This window comes from Tetrao urogallus, assembly GCF_951394365.1.
Source record: "Tetrao urogallus genome assembly, chromosome: Z".
NCBI classification, from domain to species: domain Eukaryota; kingdom Metazoa; phylum Chordata; class Aves; order Galliformes; family Phasianidae; genus Tetrao; species Tetrao urogallus.
In genome coordinates, this window is record NC_136816.1 from 23,137,483 (window position 1) to 23,154,127 (window position 16,645).

At 41.0% G+C, this 16,645-nt stretch overlaps 1 protein-coding gene across 1 annotated transcript; it reads right to left on the reverse strand.

Moving 5' to 3' along the window:
* Positions 1–2,634: 2,634 nt before the first annotated feature.
* On the reverse strand, positions 2,635–4,008 carry NFIL3 (nuclear factor, interleukin 3 regulated; the record flags this gene model as incomplete). The annotated part of the gene is made up of 1 exon (XM_079548711.1): positions 2,635–4,008. The coding sequence occupies one exon, from the start codon at positions 4,006–4,008 to the stop codon at positions 2,635–2,637; it is 1,374 nt and encodes a 457-aa protein (XP_079404837.1).
* Between the last annotated feature and the right edge of the window lie 12,637 nt (positions 4,009–16,645).

Sequence of the window (16,645 nt, forward strand, 5' to 3'; positions counted from 1 at the left end):
CTTTCATGAGTAGGCCAGCTACACCACACTTGCCTGAGAGGAGATTTATCTAGACCAACTGTAGCCAAGAGTCTGGCTTTGTATGTACCACCCATGCTCTACTTTCAGTCTGTGCAAGCTACTCTGAATTCTGGCCACAGAAGTTAGTAACTTCAGTATAAGAACTGTCATCAGCTGCAGAACTGGAGAAAGAACACCTGCTAATTCGTGTTGGACTGACGCAATCAATGTAATAAAAAAAGTATTGTTATTAGTTCTGGTTTTCAACAAAAGACAAATTATTTATTTGTTTCTTCAAATGAAGCATAACACTAAGGTATAAAGGGTGTATAAATAACATCTGATTGTGCTCCTAAGCTCCATGCTATAACTTTCTTGCAATGACATCCTTCAACAAATTAACTACATCATTACTGTTAAGTATTAATTGCACAAAACAGATACACAAAATATATAATGAGCTAGAAGGAGGACAACATTCTTCCATAATGACAAACAACCGTAACAAGAAATGGAAAAAAAACAAGATTTAGGCTTACACAGATGGCAACACTGAGAGTTTTAAGTCCTCTCTTTGAACACATTACATGTGATAAATAATATGCAAAATACTTAAAGAATTTTGTTGTTGCTTACAGAAGATACTTAGCAAGCAAAGAGCCAGTAGCAACCACTGCCTCATGTTTCATATCCCCATCATTCAATGCAAATTTTTACATTTCATGCAGTAATCCTGAGCTTATTTTCAGTAACATTGAAATGTCATCTATGTTAATTACCAAATACACACAGAGCCCAACTATGGGGTCTATTGTATTATTAAGGCATGAAAAAAGAATAACAGTTTATCAGCTCTGAATGCCGCAAATATAGCACAGCAGTTAGAAGGCTCAAAAAAACTCAAAAAGTATCAGTGATGTCTGCGACAAGGCTCACCCAGAACATGACTGTGAATCATCAGCTTCTAAAAAGATAACAGCATCAAATCCTGGCCTTGCTGACATCAGAGTTTTGCCATTGCCTTGACTGCTGGACCAAGCTTCAGAGCTATCAGGAGTAACTCAAGTCTCCTTTTCATATCCCCAAAAAATTGACAAAATTCCTCTCACTCAAGTCAAGTATGAATTTAAAAACCACTACTATTAATTAGTATTTTAAGTCTATGGTAAGATTCTATTATACAGCATGGCAAGTAGTAAAAAGCCTTTTCAGGAAGTGTTTATTTGTTAGTCTGATTTATTGGTACTTTAAAAGAAGGTGGAATTAGCATGAAAAGCACTTCTGCCAAATTTATGTTGCATTTATAACTTACTTTTAATCTGTAAGTATAGGCTTTGGAAAGCCAAACACAGGGTGTATAATGCAGTTCTACTGTCCATGGTTCAATATTTCTTCTCAAAGATGGAGAACACTAAAGTCATCAAGAGAAGAACTCAACTGCATAAACTTTAATATCAGAGTTGTACAGTTCTCCATGTACTGTTTTACATAAGAAATTATTGCAAAATGCCCTGTACTGAGGCAAGGTATTCCAGTTCAATTAAGACATTGAAACTGAAGCCAAATTGGTGGCAAGTTTCACTTTACTCTTGCATTATATCCCACAATGGATCTACAATAGCAAATGATCTTCTAGTGATTCTGCTACTGCTAATGCCTACCCCCCGTGCAGATATTTGCCTAATAGAGCACAGAGTCCACAGATCCAGAAATCTTATCCTTCACGTGAACACAGCCTGTGCTCTATTGTAAAAAGAACCACGGAATGCAGGAGGGACAAAGCTGTGTAAAAGCATCTGTGCATATTCCTTTCCATGCCTGCACTCCCTGCATACACAAACAACCGTCTGACAAAGATGGTGGCATCCAATTTTATTAGTGCAAGGCTTTGAAGAACTTAACAGATGCACAAATACAGTATAGCTAATATCATCTAAAATATCATTATAATATTAAAAAAAAAAAAACGGTTTGTCACAATAAACCATTCAAAATATTCTCATTTGAGAAAGGAGGTGAAAAAAAGTTGTTGCATTTAGAATTAATGGGTTAGATTTCATGTGATTTTTGGTTAATTTACACTAACAAATAATATAAAGAAGGCTAAGGCTATGAACTGTTACTGTTTCATTTATAAATATCCACTTCTCCTCTAAAAAAAAAATCATTACAGAAAAAAGTGGCCAGAACGTTTACGTATGTTGTAAACTGTAATTTGGTTAAGTTAAGCTGTAAAAACCAAACATGTAAGTGAAGTTGAGCACAGTGTAAGAAAAAGCCATTTTTTTTAATTAACAACTTATTTACAAGTTTAATCAATTAGAGTACATGTCCTGTGTTTGTCACCGATGTTTTATTGTAACTGGTAACTTACACACTTTATAGTAGAACAACAAAAAGAAAAGTTCACTATATCAGCCTTTGTACAGGCTACTTGACTATACACAAGGCATAGTGATCATAATACAACCTAGTCTTCATAATAATTTGTGCACAAAAAGACACCAATCAGATGTTATGTGAACATTACAGTGAAATGACATCACAAGTCCAGTGAAAATTCAGTATAATACAAAACATTTATCCACTGCAAATGACATCTTCTTAAACAACAAGCCTTTACTCAGTAGTAACCTAACCAGAGTCTGATGCAGAAATTTGTTGTGTAGTTATAAGTCTTTTAAGTGAAGCAACCTCTGCAGATAAGTTTGCTATGCCCTGCTTCAAATACAGGCTCTCAGACTCCGAGACATTGTAGACATTGTCTTTTATTTCAACTCCAGTTTTGCAACCATTCTGAATTTTTACATTGAGTTCTTTTTGATGCCAAAGTTCTGGTTTGAGTGACCAGTCTTGGATATTTGTCACCTGAACTGAGAAAGGAGTGTGAGAAGAATGCACCAAGTTCTGTGCACCATGTTTTTCAAGCTCAAAATGTCTTTTTGAGGACATATCAATAGGCGATGACAATTTCTGTGTGGCATCATAGTCATTATCCATTGCTTCCACTTTAACTTGCATGGCTTTGGCTTTAATTCGAAGCTTGTGAGGCAAAGCAGAAGAATTCACTTCTGGAACTTTAACTGTTGCGTGAACATTTTTATGTTCAACTGGAGAATGGATTGGACCCTTAGGAACCTGCTGCTCATCTTCTCCATCAGATGACTTTCCTACAACTCCATCATCAGTTTCTGAAGTTCTAGGGGAATTACTGGAGGACCTATTAACTTGCAAGAGAGGAGGAGAATGTGAGTACATGTTGAAGGTAGTTCCCATGTAGTTTGGATATATGGATGCTTTATATGAACCTCTGTCATCTCTTGGCTCTCTCTCCAATTCCATAGGCTCCTGTTTTATAATCTGGAACTTATTTTCAGGACTTCTGCAGTTGCTTTGTATGCAACTTGCTTGAGCATGCTCTACTGATGACGTTTCAGACATATCTGACGTAGAGCTTTGAGGAGAATGCTTAATGACAGAAATACAACTGCTACCAACTACAGATGGCTCATGTTCATCTACAAATGAGTTAATGTTTGGTTTGGAACTTTGATAGTCTTGGAAATACACAGTTGTTGAGCTACTGAGTTTCTGTATCTCTTGGGCATAGGCTGCAGAACTAATTAAACCAAACTTTAGCTTCAACGAAAGCAGCTCCGCCTTCAAAGTGGCATTCTCCTCTCCCAGTGCAATTAGTTTGTTCTCTAAGACAAGGTCATTCAGTCGTCGTTTTTCACGAGACCTTTTGGCAGCTTCGTTATTTTTCCGCCTTTTCTCCCAGTACATAGCATCTTTCTTTTCATCCGGAATGAATTCTCGCTTTCTTCGACAAGCTGAAGATTTGCTTTTTCCACTACTTGCTTCAGTAAGTAGTATTTCTTCATTTGTAGACAACTCTTCAGACACTTCTGCTAAAGTAGATTTAAGTACCATGATTTTGTCCACATTGCTACTTGTGTCAACAGGTCCGTGTTCCTTTTTAAGGGTCTGCATTTTTCTCAGCTGCATCAGAAACAATTTGTAGTAGATCTACAGCGAGCAATAGAGCAAGCAATTTCTCCAGTACTTCTCACTCCACAACTTGTTAAATACAACAGTTTTAAATCCACACACATTCTTCTGTTTGTTTCATAGTTTCAAACAAAAGCGCCCAGATCCAATTTTTTGGTAGAACAAACAGGAATCTTCTGGGGAAAAAAAAAGAACCTGGAAAAAGCAGAGAAGTTGATTACTATTTAGAAACCACTGGTTTGAGGAATGCAAAAGTAACTTTAAAAACAGTAGCACTAGGTTTGTTAAACCTGCTGTTGCCTGAAGGAGGATCAATGCTGAAGCAACTAATACTCTGCACTCTACCTAGGTAGCAGATTTGCTTCCAAAGCAAATACAATGTGATCCAAAGAGGAAGAAAAAAATCAATTTTAAAAGTGGGTTTTGATGCTACTGTAACATAATGATAGAACATTTTGTGGTATCACTGACCAACTTCAACCTTTACTACTTAACACTGGAAGACACTAGGCACATTCATGAGCAGCACTGGAACGTATCCTGTTCCTCTACATTAAAATATCTCTTCTGAAGACAATTGTGGTGCCTGACTTAGAAATGCTCTGCATGCGAGTTCTTCATGGATTAAAAAATAAATTGATTTAGAGATACTGGAGTGCTTTCTATTGTCTTAAAATCACAGCACTATCCATTGAAGCTATTAAAGATGTAATGATTGGTTTTGTACCCTGTAAAAAATATAAACAGATATACATACCTAAATACAAATGTTTATTCACATACATGGGGTTTTAACATGCTTTTTTTTTTTTTTTTTTTTTTTTTAAATCAATGATACTGACTCAAACAAGTAAACAAAATTCTGATATCTGCCTGTTAAAAAAAAATCTGATGAAGAAAATGCATTGGGTAATTTTTTTCTTACCTCTTACAAAGAAAACACTTAAGCCAGTGTTGAAAAATACATTAGAGAATAAACATTAACATAACTTGATAAGTAGTTCTGTTATATCAAAGTAATGTTTAATACTACTGAGGCATGCACATCCTTGAAAAGCAGCGTTTACAGTGAAGTAAAAGTTTAGATGTAAAAGTCTCGCCACTAGCAAAGAAAACTAGATAACATTTAGCTTAAGACACTTTGATCATTAAAAACGAACTCAGCACTTAAATGACTTTTTTTAAATTTAGTCCCTCTTAAAGCAAAAAATACTTCATCATTAGATCTTGACCTGAGATACAGCTTCTCAATATCTCATTTTCCAGTCAGTCACATTCTTGGTAAAATGAATATAGCATACAAATAGTTTTTATAGCACTCACTATTGCATCAGCACTGATTCTTGCCTGTATAATAACAGATAAGCTACTTGAAATTAGTATCACTACTTATCGGAAATGTTTTTACAATTGCTATTGATACTAATTTAAATATTATCAGTTTGGAAAGTCACAGAAGAATTAAGAAATCTTATTCTGCCAGTTTCTCTTTTCCAGAAAGCAAAGAGAAGTGAATGAATGATGTAATAACAATAAAGCAGGGTCATAAAGATTCAGGTTTCAGGCTGAGTTCTGTTCCATTAAACCACGACAATTCTTCTGTCACAAAAAATCAGCACATTTAATAGAACAGCTAAGTACAATTTCCTAAAATCCATAGTTAATTACTGACATGTAAGTATTTGTTTTCAATAATACAGACTTAATGGAAAATAGAGTTAGAAGCCAGACACATCAAAGACATTGTCTAACGCTTCAGTGCAAGAGCAGCAACATGAATTTCTGTATTTGTAAAACAGAAAGTAATTACATAGTTAGATCCTGATCCAAACTTTTAACTGGTGTCAAAAGGAAATTTGTCAAGTTAAATAGCAGCTGGATCAGGTTTTTTTTTTTTTAAAAAAGAGCTCCACAACATAGCAACATCTGTTTTATATAAAATGTTGCTATCGTTTATATATATATATATATATATATATATATATACACATATACACATATATAAAACATGAATGTGCTACGTTGTGTAACTTATTTTATATATATACATATATAATGCATGGACTTTAAAAAGTAGAAGTAAGACAGATCACCAGAATTTCTTGTAAAATATTCATACTGTGTAAGGTGGTTTTACAAAACATGGAGAAAAATACTGAGATTTAATTTCATTATCCCACAGCACTGGGAACGCACAGCTACTGATCCATAGTCATCTTTACTCATCAGTCTTATTCACCTGTGTTATTAACAACGTACAGGCTTCTTTGGAAATGCATCCACCTTCTACGACACAGAAGTACATGCAGTTTAACATATACTGAGTAACTAAGAAATCATCACCTGTCTCTTAATATGAAACTCAATCAACTTTTATTAAGGCTAAAAGTGTTAAAAATTACTACTGTGGAATTTCAAGGCCTTACCAATGCAGGAAACTGACTGAATTTCACAATACTTGAGAGCTAAACTCGAAGCCAAGTAACACTCATTCTCTCAGGAAAGGGACATTATGTGTATATTCCATTATTTTCTATGCATAGAACACAAATTCAAGATACCCTGGAACATCTACACTTACTTGAAACAGTAGCGGTGGCAAGGAAGTAGTTATAAAACCGAGGGTTTATCCTTATTTCTGGAAGAATGATGCTACACATCTTTCAACACAAATGTGTTTTTTTTTCCCCTTCTTATACTCCAATCTTGCATTTCCACCCTGTAAAAGTCTTAAACATGACTACCCTAAGATAAGAACCATGGCTGTGTAGTTTCCAGCTCAAAGTTTATCCAACACTATTCACATCTGGGGAAAATACAAGAACTGAAAACAATGGATAAAAACAATCAGCAGAAAGTTTGTTGTTATTCCAAATGAACGTAGACTAATGACATACTTTGCCAGTAATACTGTTTGTGTATCAGTAAAAATTCAACTGCACGTTCAAACAATCTCAATGCTGGCACTGAGCTGCACTTAAAACCTAAAAGCACACAGAGTTTGTATCCATCAGATACAAGCCAGCCAGAGTCCATCAGTAAGGTTGTGAAAGACAGAAGTGTAACCCACTGGCAGTCATACCGAGTTGCTATTTTTCTATTTCTTTCTAATGCCATTACTTCTGTGAACTTGCAAAACTACTGTAAATCTTTGTTCAGTGCTTTCCACCTTTTACTTGAGCTCTTATATCACAATAACTGGACTTGCTGCTTTAGCAAGCAGCAAGCTTACTCCAAGCAGGAGTAAGAGTTTGTTTTTTTAATACATCTCCATGTGGATCAGACCAATACTAAGTCTGTAAACAAAGTAAATTCCATCTGATGACAATGGCAAAACACCTTCAATAAAAACTGCCATCTCATTTCACTTGCGTTTTACTATTCCTCTGGAAAATGCAGTATTTATACATGAATTAATGAGCTGTAATTATTCCTCTGACAATACTTCAAATTCCAATATTTTCCCTTAGGATTAATTTTTCAATTGTTTTATCACTCCCTCATAAAGTATTATAAAACCAACATTTAACACTGCCTTACATTAGTCACCGTTGAATTATTTTTTTTTACTTGGTTGATGTTAATGACATTGAGAGCCAATTCAACAATGCAGAAACACTCAACCCTATTAGCTACAGACCCAGTCTTGCTCCCACAGTAATTACGCCATTGGCTTGAATAGAAGCAGGATACAATCCCAGTTCCAAGCATTAATGAGACTCTTTTACAGATCTCATAGTACTGAAGCAAAAAATTATGCATACAGAAATCAAGAAAAGTATTTCTTGAGATCTATGCATTAATTAAGTGATCTGATTGAGTCAAAACAGTACATTAAGGATCTGATCCTAGGGATTTCTGGATTCACACTGTAGTATCTGAAATATTTCAAAAGGTTGTAGGACAGGTTCACAATCTGGCTTCTCTGTTTCGTGTAATCTAATTACACAAGTCAGTTCTGCTCTTGAGAATGTACATGGGCCTCCACAAATATATGTAAGTTACCTCACAGAGTAACACACAGTTACTGTGTGCTACTCTGTGAGGTAACTTATCCGTTTTTATCAAAATAATTCATGTTCTCTCCAAGGATATATTTCAAAACAGATCCTGGAATAAGAGAACTAATTATATTCTTCTGATAGACTTATCAAGCAAAATTAAATACTATTTCTAACAATTGATTGCTGTCAAACAAACTTCACTTTTGTGTGGCCAAATGCATCTCACAATCCTGCGAAGTGCAGAAATACATTAAAAGCTCACTAATGCATGCGCATGCTTTTAGTTGCTGTTTCCCACGTTTTGCATAGGTTTTGTAAGCTATACTGCTGTCATTCTGTCACAGGTTATTTATTTTGAAAACATGTCTGCACATCAGAAAAGCTACTGCAGAACCCACTCACAAGTAGTAAAATGCCAGATTGTATTCTAAACTTTGAAAAACTGAAGAACACACTTCATACTGTCATCTCCCAAATGTTTTAAAAACATTTGCTAACTATCTAAAGACTTTTATATGGTACAGAAAAATAATCATCCACATTGCTCACACAGGAGACAAAGCTGTGTTCGTCAGTTTTAATAGTGAACACATTGTAGCACTGCTTAAACTCTTTGGAACTACTCAACCTCTACTGCGAGCCACTGTACAGCTACTGGTTTTCCCAGACAAAAACTAAGCCACAGGTTTCTCTGCATCTGTCGAGCTTAGAATAATTTGGAAATACCCTCCAGCTGAAGACATGACCCCCAGATCCAATTCCAATCTCCAATGAAATTGGAGACAACCCACTGGGAGACAAGATACCTTGTCTTGTCTGTAAAACTATGCTCCTATTTAAGAAAAGCTTTAATGCTGCCTCCACTGGAATAGTGACTGATCCTGTCCCTAGGATGACTTACTGGGCAAGAGGGTCCAGGCAATTTAGAACAAATTAAGTTCAAGCTTTCTAGAAAGAAAAAAGATAAACACAATTTATGCTGTAACAGACAAGTTACCCAACATCACAGAAGGGAAGAGCACTAGAAATATGGATGTTATCATCAATTATTGCTATTACATAGTTACATTCATATATAGACCATGAATCCATCACAACAGCAAGGTGCAATACAGGACTACTGCTCCCACAACAGAGCTTCCTTTTCTTACAACTTCATGGACATCTTAAGAGCTTACGGTTCCAGGATCAACATGTAATTAGGTCAGTTGAGCACTGATGATGATAGCTTTGTACAAGATGACCTATTTTTTGCTAAAACGTTGATTTGCTCATTGAAAGTAACGGTACATGTCTAAATAATGTATTTCATGGAAACACCAAGAATCATTCCTTTATTATGATATTTTTCAATCACATCTTTAAAAGATGACTAAGCTCATAACTAGAATCAAAACAGTAATGCATTTTTGTATTACCCACCTCCAATCTGTACCCATAAAGTCATTGTCATACGTAATTTTTTTTTACAAGAGATTTTTTGTTTTACAACAACTATTTAAGCTGCTGTTTATCTTAATAATTACAAACTCATTCATTCAGACAGAGCTTGCTTCACAAAGGTAAATCACACAAACTGCGCAAACAAAAATGACTATTTTGGAGGGACTAATCATATGTTAAAAGGTAGCAGTTTGACAGAAAGGTCAATCAAGGTTAATAGGCGCTAATCTGACTCATATTCTTAGGAAGACTGTACGGTTGTACCAGACCTGCTTAACTTTTTTTCCCCAAACTACCTGCCCTGGTTTAAGCAGGGATAGGGTGGGGGGGAAAACTTCTAAGAACGGTATTCAGTGTCAGGAGAAACATTAAAACTGAGAAATGCAGTACTAATCATGTAAATATTTAATTATATTTACATACTATATGGTATGTATATGTGTACATAAATCATGTCACTTTAACTATCACGTTACTTCCCAAAATTTCACTAAAATCCCAATAGAAACAGCAGGAACTGAAGTAACAGTACACTTCTCATTTCAACAGCTATGTGATGTAGGAAAAGCTACACTGTGCAAAGCAATCACTTAACAGTAACAGTGCTCTGGGAATAAGAACTATGTTCTCCTAATTAAGGACCATTAAAAAATATAAAATCACTTGTTAATTATTCTGGCAATAAATGGCTCTTTTCAATTGAACTGTGTTCTTAAAACGCCAAGCATGGGTCAGACCTTTGGCTGACCTAAATTTATATAGCGCTACTTAAAAGCAGCAGAATTACGTCAATTAATCCCAGTAGGTACTCTAAACATGTATCACGCTATATAACCGAAGTGCAAACATGAAATAAACACAATCTGTAAAATGCTGACTACCACTTACTGCAAATGGAACAAAGAAATAGCAACCTTCAGAGCTCCAATGCCACAACAGGCCAGATTTGAAGAGCACCACCACCTGCACCGAGCTCTTTTCAGTTATGCACCACTCCCTAGAGAAGTTCTTGCTGCACTGACACATGCTTCCCTGCAGTTAACCTATCTCTGTGGCACAAACTGGTAAAACTAGTAACTATTCAAGTACATTAGGACAAAATTGAAAATTACACTAAGATGGAACAACTCAAAAAATGAAAAAAGTTCTTAAATGAGCCTTTCTATAGAACAGGTTTGTGTGTTACCTGTTACCAGATTCAGCCTCAAAATATGAAACTCAATTCTAAGTTGAATAATGAGAAAAGAAAACAACAGGATTCCTAAGGAGGGCAATCATAATTCACTTCAGATCTACCTCTCAGTACAAGAAGTTTTTAAGAACGTTGCTTCCATCACATTCTGAATCAAGCCCAAGTATATCCTTGGTTATGCAATCCTATTTTTGACAGTCATGCTTGTTATTGGTATTAGACAGTTACAAACCCTAACTTAAAAATACAATTTTTTTTTTCTCCATATGCTGTAAAATACTGTAACTGAAATCATCTGACATTTCGTCTTAGAGCACACTGTAGCAATTGGCCATCTATTTGCATATTTTTTATATTACATATCCTAAGCACATTCGTATCTCATAACTGGCTGTAATGATCATGGCAAGGTCACCTAGAAGAGTCAATTAAGCTGATGACTCAGATACATTGCTTAACAGTGTGTAATAAGACACAAACAGAGAATTTTATTGTTCACGTTATTGCATCATAGTGATGTTATAACAGGAAGATTACTGTCTGGAAAAAAACCTATTGCATAAACATAGTTTGCATAACTATCTGCTAAAATAAGTCAATTTAAAATGAGCTAAAGTTTCATTTCTGATTTTTATTTCACAATAAAGATTTGAAAAAAAAAAAAACAGCATGGCACTGGTATCTTTTGTGGAATGTGCACTACTTGCATTGCCATACACAACGTCTGCACATTTAACGAACTTCAGCTCAAACATAAGCAACACCATTATTCCTTAAGAAAAGATTAGATGTGGAGGGTCAAGTAAGTTCATATTGCTCATGGGAAGGTTGTAAGGTTTTTGACACCTTCCAGATCTGTTCTTTTTACAAAACAAAAACAAAACAAAAAAAGCCAGCAGCAGAAACATGAAGCTCCAAAGTCAAATCCTCAAAGCTGGATAAATAAGGATAAGAGTCTCCTACAGAATGAGTCAAAAATAGAAAAAAAAAATGGAAAGTAGACTGTTGTAAAGAGATTTAGTACTTCAACAGTCACAGAAATATGTCTGTAACATGAGAGTGTTTGAAGTATTATCTTCAATTCAGTGATATTGAGGATCTTTTATTCAGCAATCCTCAAGCTGTTGGCTTAAACTGGGTCTGTAGGTCACAGCCCAAATCCTTATTCATTCACATTTCTTATCAAAATCAACATTTTGATTGAACAAGGAGTGTAAAAGTGATGCATGCAGCATTGTTTTAAACTGCCCCCTGGATTGAATTAATTACCGAGGAGGGAAAAAATGACTCAAAGTAGGTTACGCATACAGGAGTGAGCACAATGCAGCTGAGAACAACCATTCAACTCACAAGAACAAGGAAAAATCAGGCTGCTTGCTGCTCTTAACAGAACTCCAGGGGTTCACCATCGGAGCTGAACTTGACCCCCACTGCCAAGCAGCAAGCGACAAAAAAGTTTGTATATTATCGACACTACTGCACTTTTTGAATACTTTTGAATACTTCACTGTTGCTATCTACAGCAAATACTATGAAACACAGGGCAAGCGTTTGCAGAGCTAACATTACCTTTAGAGGTCCTGGTCACAAAGAGTGATTCTGGTTCTCTCTGGTTGGAGGATCTTTGCGGACACACGTAAAAACTGCCAAACGCTTAAGGCAGCGCTCGCAGGGTTGCTCCCGGAAAGCACGAAGCACTGCCTGACCCCAGAGCAGCGCTGTGCCACGGAGTACCGAAGTGACTTGGCAAAACAGCACCATTGGGCAATAGCCATTTTTGACTCGCCTGTTACGTAAGGAGAACGCCGAAAACATGGGCATGGCGATGGGGCTGCGCCTCGCCCGCAGGCACTGTGCACCGCAGAGCACGAGCCCTTTGTCTGCTGCTGCAGCCCGGACACTATGAGCTCTGGGCCGTGCCGCCCGGCGGTTTCGCAGCCACGCTGCGAGACGCGGGGGCCACAAAGGCGGCCCAGCCCGGCTCGCTCCCTCCGCGCGGTCCCGTGCCGCCGCCGCCGCCCCCCGCCCGCTTCGGCCCAGAACAAAGGGCTGCGGGGTAGGGGAAGCGGCAGCGCCCCCAGCCCTCACCCGCTGCCGCGGGGCGCCTGCCGGCCTCCGCCAAGCCGCAGCCAACGGCTGCCAACGGCCTCGCGGATAAGGGACGCGGCGGCCTCACGGGGAGCGGGACCGGGGCGGCGGCGCCCCCGGCGGCCGCGTTGCCCGCCGCGGCTGAGGCTGTCATACTGACCTACTTGTGCACCGTGGGGCGGGGCCGGGCCGCGCTGCGCCGCCGGCCGTGGGGCGCCGTCCCGCTGCCGCTCGGCGCGGTGACAGCTTCGCGACACGGCCCTTCTCACAGAGACGGTCTCTTTTTCGAGGAACGGGGGCCGAGAGCCGAAACCGGGGCACGGCGGCGCCCGGCGGAGCGCCTCCGCCAGTACCGCCCGACCGGAGCGGCTCCGCGGGCGCGAGGCTCGCAGCCGGGACGCGAAAGCGCGTCGAGTACCGCTGCCAGACCGCGGGGACTAAACGTACCGGGGCGGACCCTGCGACGGACACGGCGCGGCAGCCCGGTCGCTCCGTAGCGAGGCGGATCCCCCGCCGCGCCCGGCCCGCCGCCAGCGGCCCCGCGTTACATAATGCCACATTTCCAGGAACTACGATGCGGTCCGTCCCGCGGCGCCGACAATACTGCGACAGCGCTGACGGAGCCGCCCGCGCCGCGGCATCCCGCCCGCACCCCGCCCAGCGGCGCGTCCTGCTCCGGGCACGGAAGGCCGACCCCGAGGACGCGGGGGGCACAGCGCTGGAACGCACAGCGATGGAACTCGCAGCACAGCGTTCGGCGGCGGCCGTCGGCGTGAAGTGCGTTATGTAACGGCAGCCACGGACCCGGGCGACGCGCGGTCGCGGGAGGGCGCCGCCAGTCGCAAAGCAACGCAACGCCTCGCCCCGCGCACGACTGTACCCGCCGCGCCTTCCTACCTTGAGTGTTCGGCTGGGCGCCAACCATCCGGCGAGCGAAGCGAGGCGAGAACGCTGCGCTGCGCTGCGCTGTGCCGCGTCGTGCCGTGCCCCTGGCAGCGTCGCCCCGCTTGCCCGTACGCGAGACGAGCGAGAGCGTGCAGCGGCCACGGCGGCGCGGAGGGATGTGTGTTAGTAGGTCAGAGTTGCGCGGCACGGAGCGCGCAGCCCGCATGCCAGCCGCGCCGCACCGTGACTGGCGGCCGCCGCGCCCCAATCGGCAACTGGCGCCTCCGAGAAAAGGCCAATGAAGGCGGGTGGAGGCGGGGCGAGGCGGAGCAAGGGGGGGGGGCGTGGTACAGTAGGTCTGTGTGCTGGCGATTGCATAACGGCCGGCGGGATTGGGGGTGGTGCGACGAGTACTGGCACTTACGTAACCAGGCGTGCGGCGATCGGGGGGGCGCTAGGCCCGCGGCTCCGCCCCTGCGATGGGTCTGGCGGTCGGGCTGCGGCAGAGGCTATGGGGGGGTTTCCTGAGGAGTTCGTGTTCTTCGGCGAGAGGCTCGGCCGCTGGTGCAGAGGTCGGGGTGCGGGCGGGTGTCCGGGCAGGGAATGGCAGGTCGTCTTTCCTTCTTGTGTAGCGTAACGAGATGGTACGTTGTATGGGCAGCGGCGCGGCCGTGTCGCTAACAGCGGCAGTCCCCGAGCCGTGCAACCCGCGCCCTGCCTAATGCCACTGCCCCGCCGCGCGGCACGGCTCGCCCGCTCACGAGAGTGGCAAAGGGGGAAGCGGGACACGGCGCTGTGCAGCCCCACACGGGACGCGGCCGTCCTTTCCGCAGAGCAGGAATGAGCTATAGCCCGGCCTCGCCCGAACGTCAGTGCAGTGCGGTGACCCTCAGTGTTCTCTCACATGCATCCACGACAGAGATAGAACAAATCGTTTATTAAATCCTAGTTCCGAAATGGGAAGGATGGCTTACTTCATTTCATGAACCACTCACACCAAAAATACAAACGTGTTATGTTATTCTGTTATCATGTGCTGGTATGTCTGCAGAGATTATTCTTTGGATCAAAGCTGTTCTCACAGAAGGCAAATTCAGAATCCAGCAGAGTTCGGTTTATCTTGGCCCTGATCTTTTATCATACTCACCTATATCATCCCTCTGCAATAAATCCAAGTTCCTCAAATTCATCTGTATCTATCTGTATCTATCTCCCCAGAACATTTATTGTGAGCGTCTAATAACCTCTGCTGGCATTGACTCTCTCCCCTTCCCTGATTGCTGATACCTGGAGCATAGAGCCATGGCAGTGGCAGCCCTGCAGAATCTACTGTTGCAGAAAAGGGGTGCAGAGGCATCACAAGCTGGAGGAGCAGCAATCACGTTCATCTGCACTTCATTTCTTTGCCGTACGTCCCCTCGTAGGTGGACACACGTCCATACAAAGACAGTCAGTGTCAGAAGTGAGCTTTAGCCATGAACTTTTTGCTCACAGACTTTTTTTCTCATTGGTGGCCTCTTTACAGTCCTAAGCACAGACCATCTGTGTAAAGAAATCTGAGCAACATGTGCATGGGGATAGAACAGCATGGTCTTTAAGGTCCTTCCATCCCAAGCCATTCCATGAATCTATGATTCTATGTTATTTCTCATCCTATACCTTTTGCATTAATATGAGGTTGTTCTGAAAGTAATACCTCTTATTTATTTCCCAGGAAACTACAACAGATAAAAAGAGAACAAGAGCAAATTCTCAGCTACTGAACACTATTTTTCAATACAGTCATGACCATTTGCTATGCACTGTCACCAGCAGCAAACAAGAGATGCATGCCGTACTTGTAAAAGTCTGTACCAGTGGACGTGACCCACTGTCACTGCTACTGAAACGTGCTATCCACCACCACTGTGCTCATGTCCGCTATTTGTTTTCCTTAAATGCACAGAAAATATCAGTGAATGTCAGTGGGTGCCATTTTTTTCTGCGTGGAGGAATTCAGTGATATATCTTTACTTCATCTGCACTTCTATGTTAATTGCTGTTTTGTCAGACTAACCCTCTGCTGCCACCTGTCACACAGTAACAAGATGTAATGAAATATCAGTGGGAAGGTTCAACCTCTACTGCCATACCGTCAACATCCACCTCTGTGTCATGGGCCAACACAATAAAATAGATGTCATTACTTTCAGAGAAGCCCTTGTACATTGTGGTGGGAATCTGCAGGACTGTCAAAAACACTATCAACCCCCAAAGATTCAGGCAATTTTTAAAATTGAAAAGTACACCCCATTTTTACAATGGAAAATATTTTTTTGTGAACCCTATGCATATACTTTTGATAGCTTAAATTTTTGTATTTAGAATAAATAAATACTGTGCCTCAAATCTGCCATCATAACTTAGATTATTGAGATACAGAAGTATCCAAGCAATAATATCCTTCCTATGTAGGTGGACAGTCCTGGAAATAATATTCCAGATGGAGTTTGCTTGTCTATGTGCTTACATTTTTGTCACAAATTATAATCAGCTATACAGGCAGACATGATCTTTCTCCCAGATACGTAACAAGGGTAACTTCTACATTTCGTGTTACTCCTACTCTGTCAACGTAAGAAGAGTCAAAAGAGTCAATTTTGGTCAGTGCACCAAAATCTGTACTGACTTTCCCAGCTTTCCTGTGGGTGCTTGATAAACCTGAGAATAAAGTGAGGTGGAGGGCAGAATGCTGATGTGGCTGAACATACCATTTCTCCTGCTCTCTTAAGACACAGGGAAAAAAAATAGCATAGTAGAGAGCCATTGCTAGCTTTCTGCACAAAGGGAGTCCACTGGCTTCAGTATAACACCGAAAACAGGATATTTTTGTGATTACTGACCTCTGCTGATTTTCCTCCTGGAGGGCTGAAGTAGGTCATGCAGCTCTTTAGATAAATTCTTAGCTGCAGGATGGTGGCATTTATACTTGCTTTTGGACAGCACAATATTGCCTTCAGCTTCTTTAGATTCGTCTGTATTT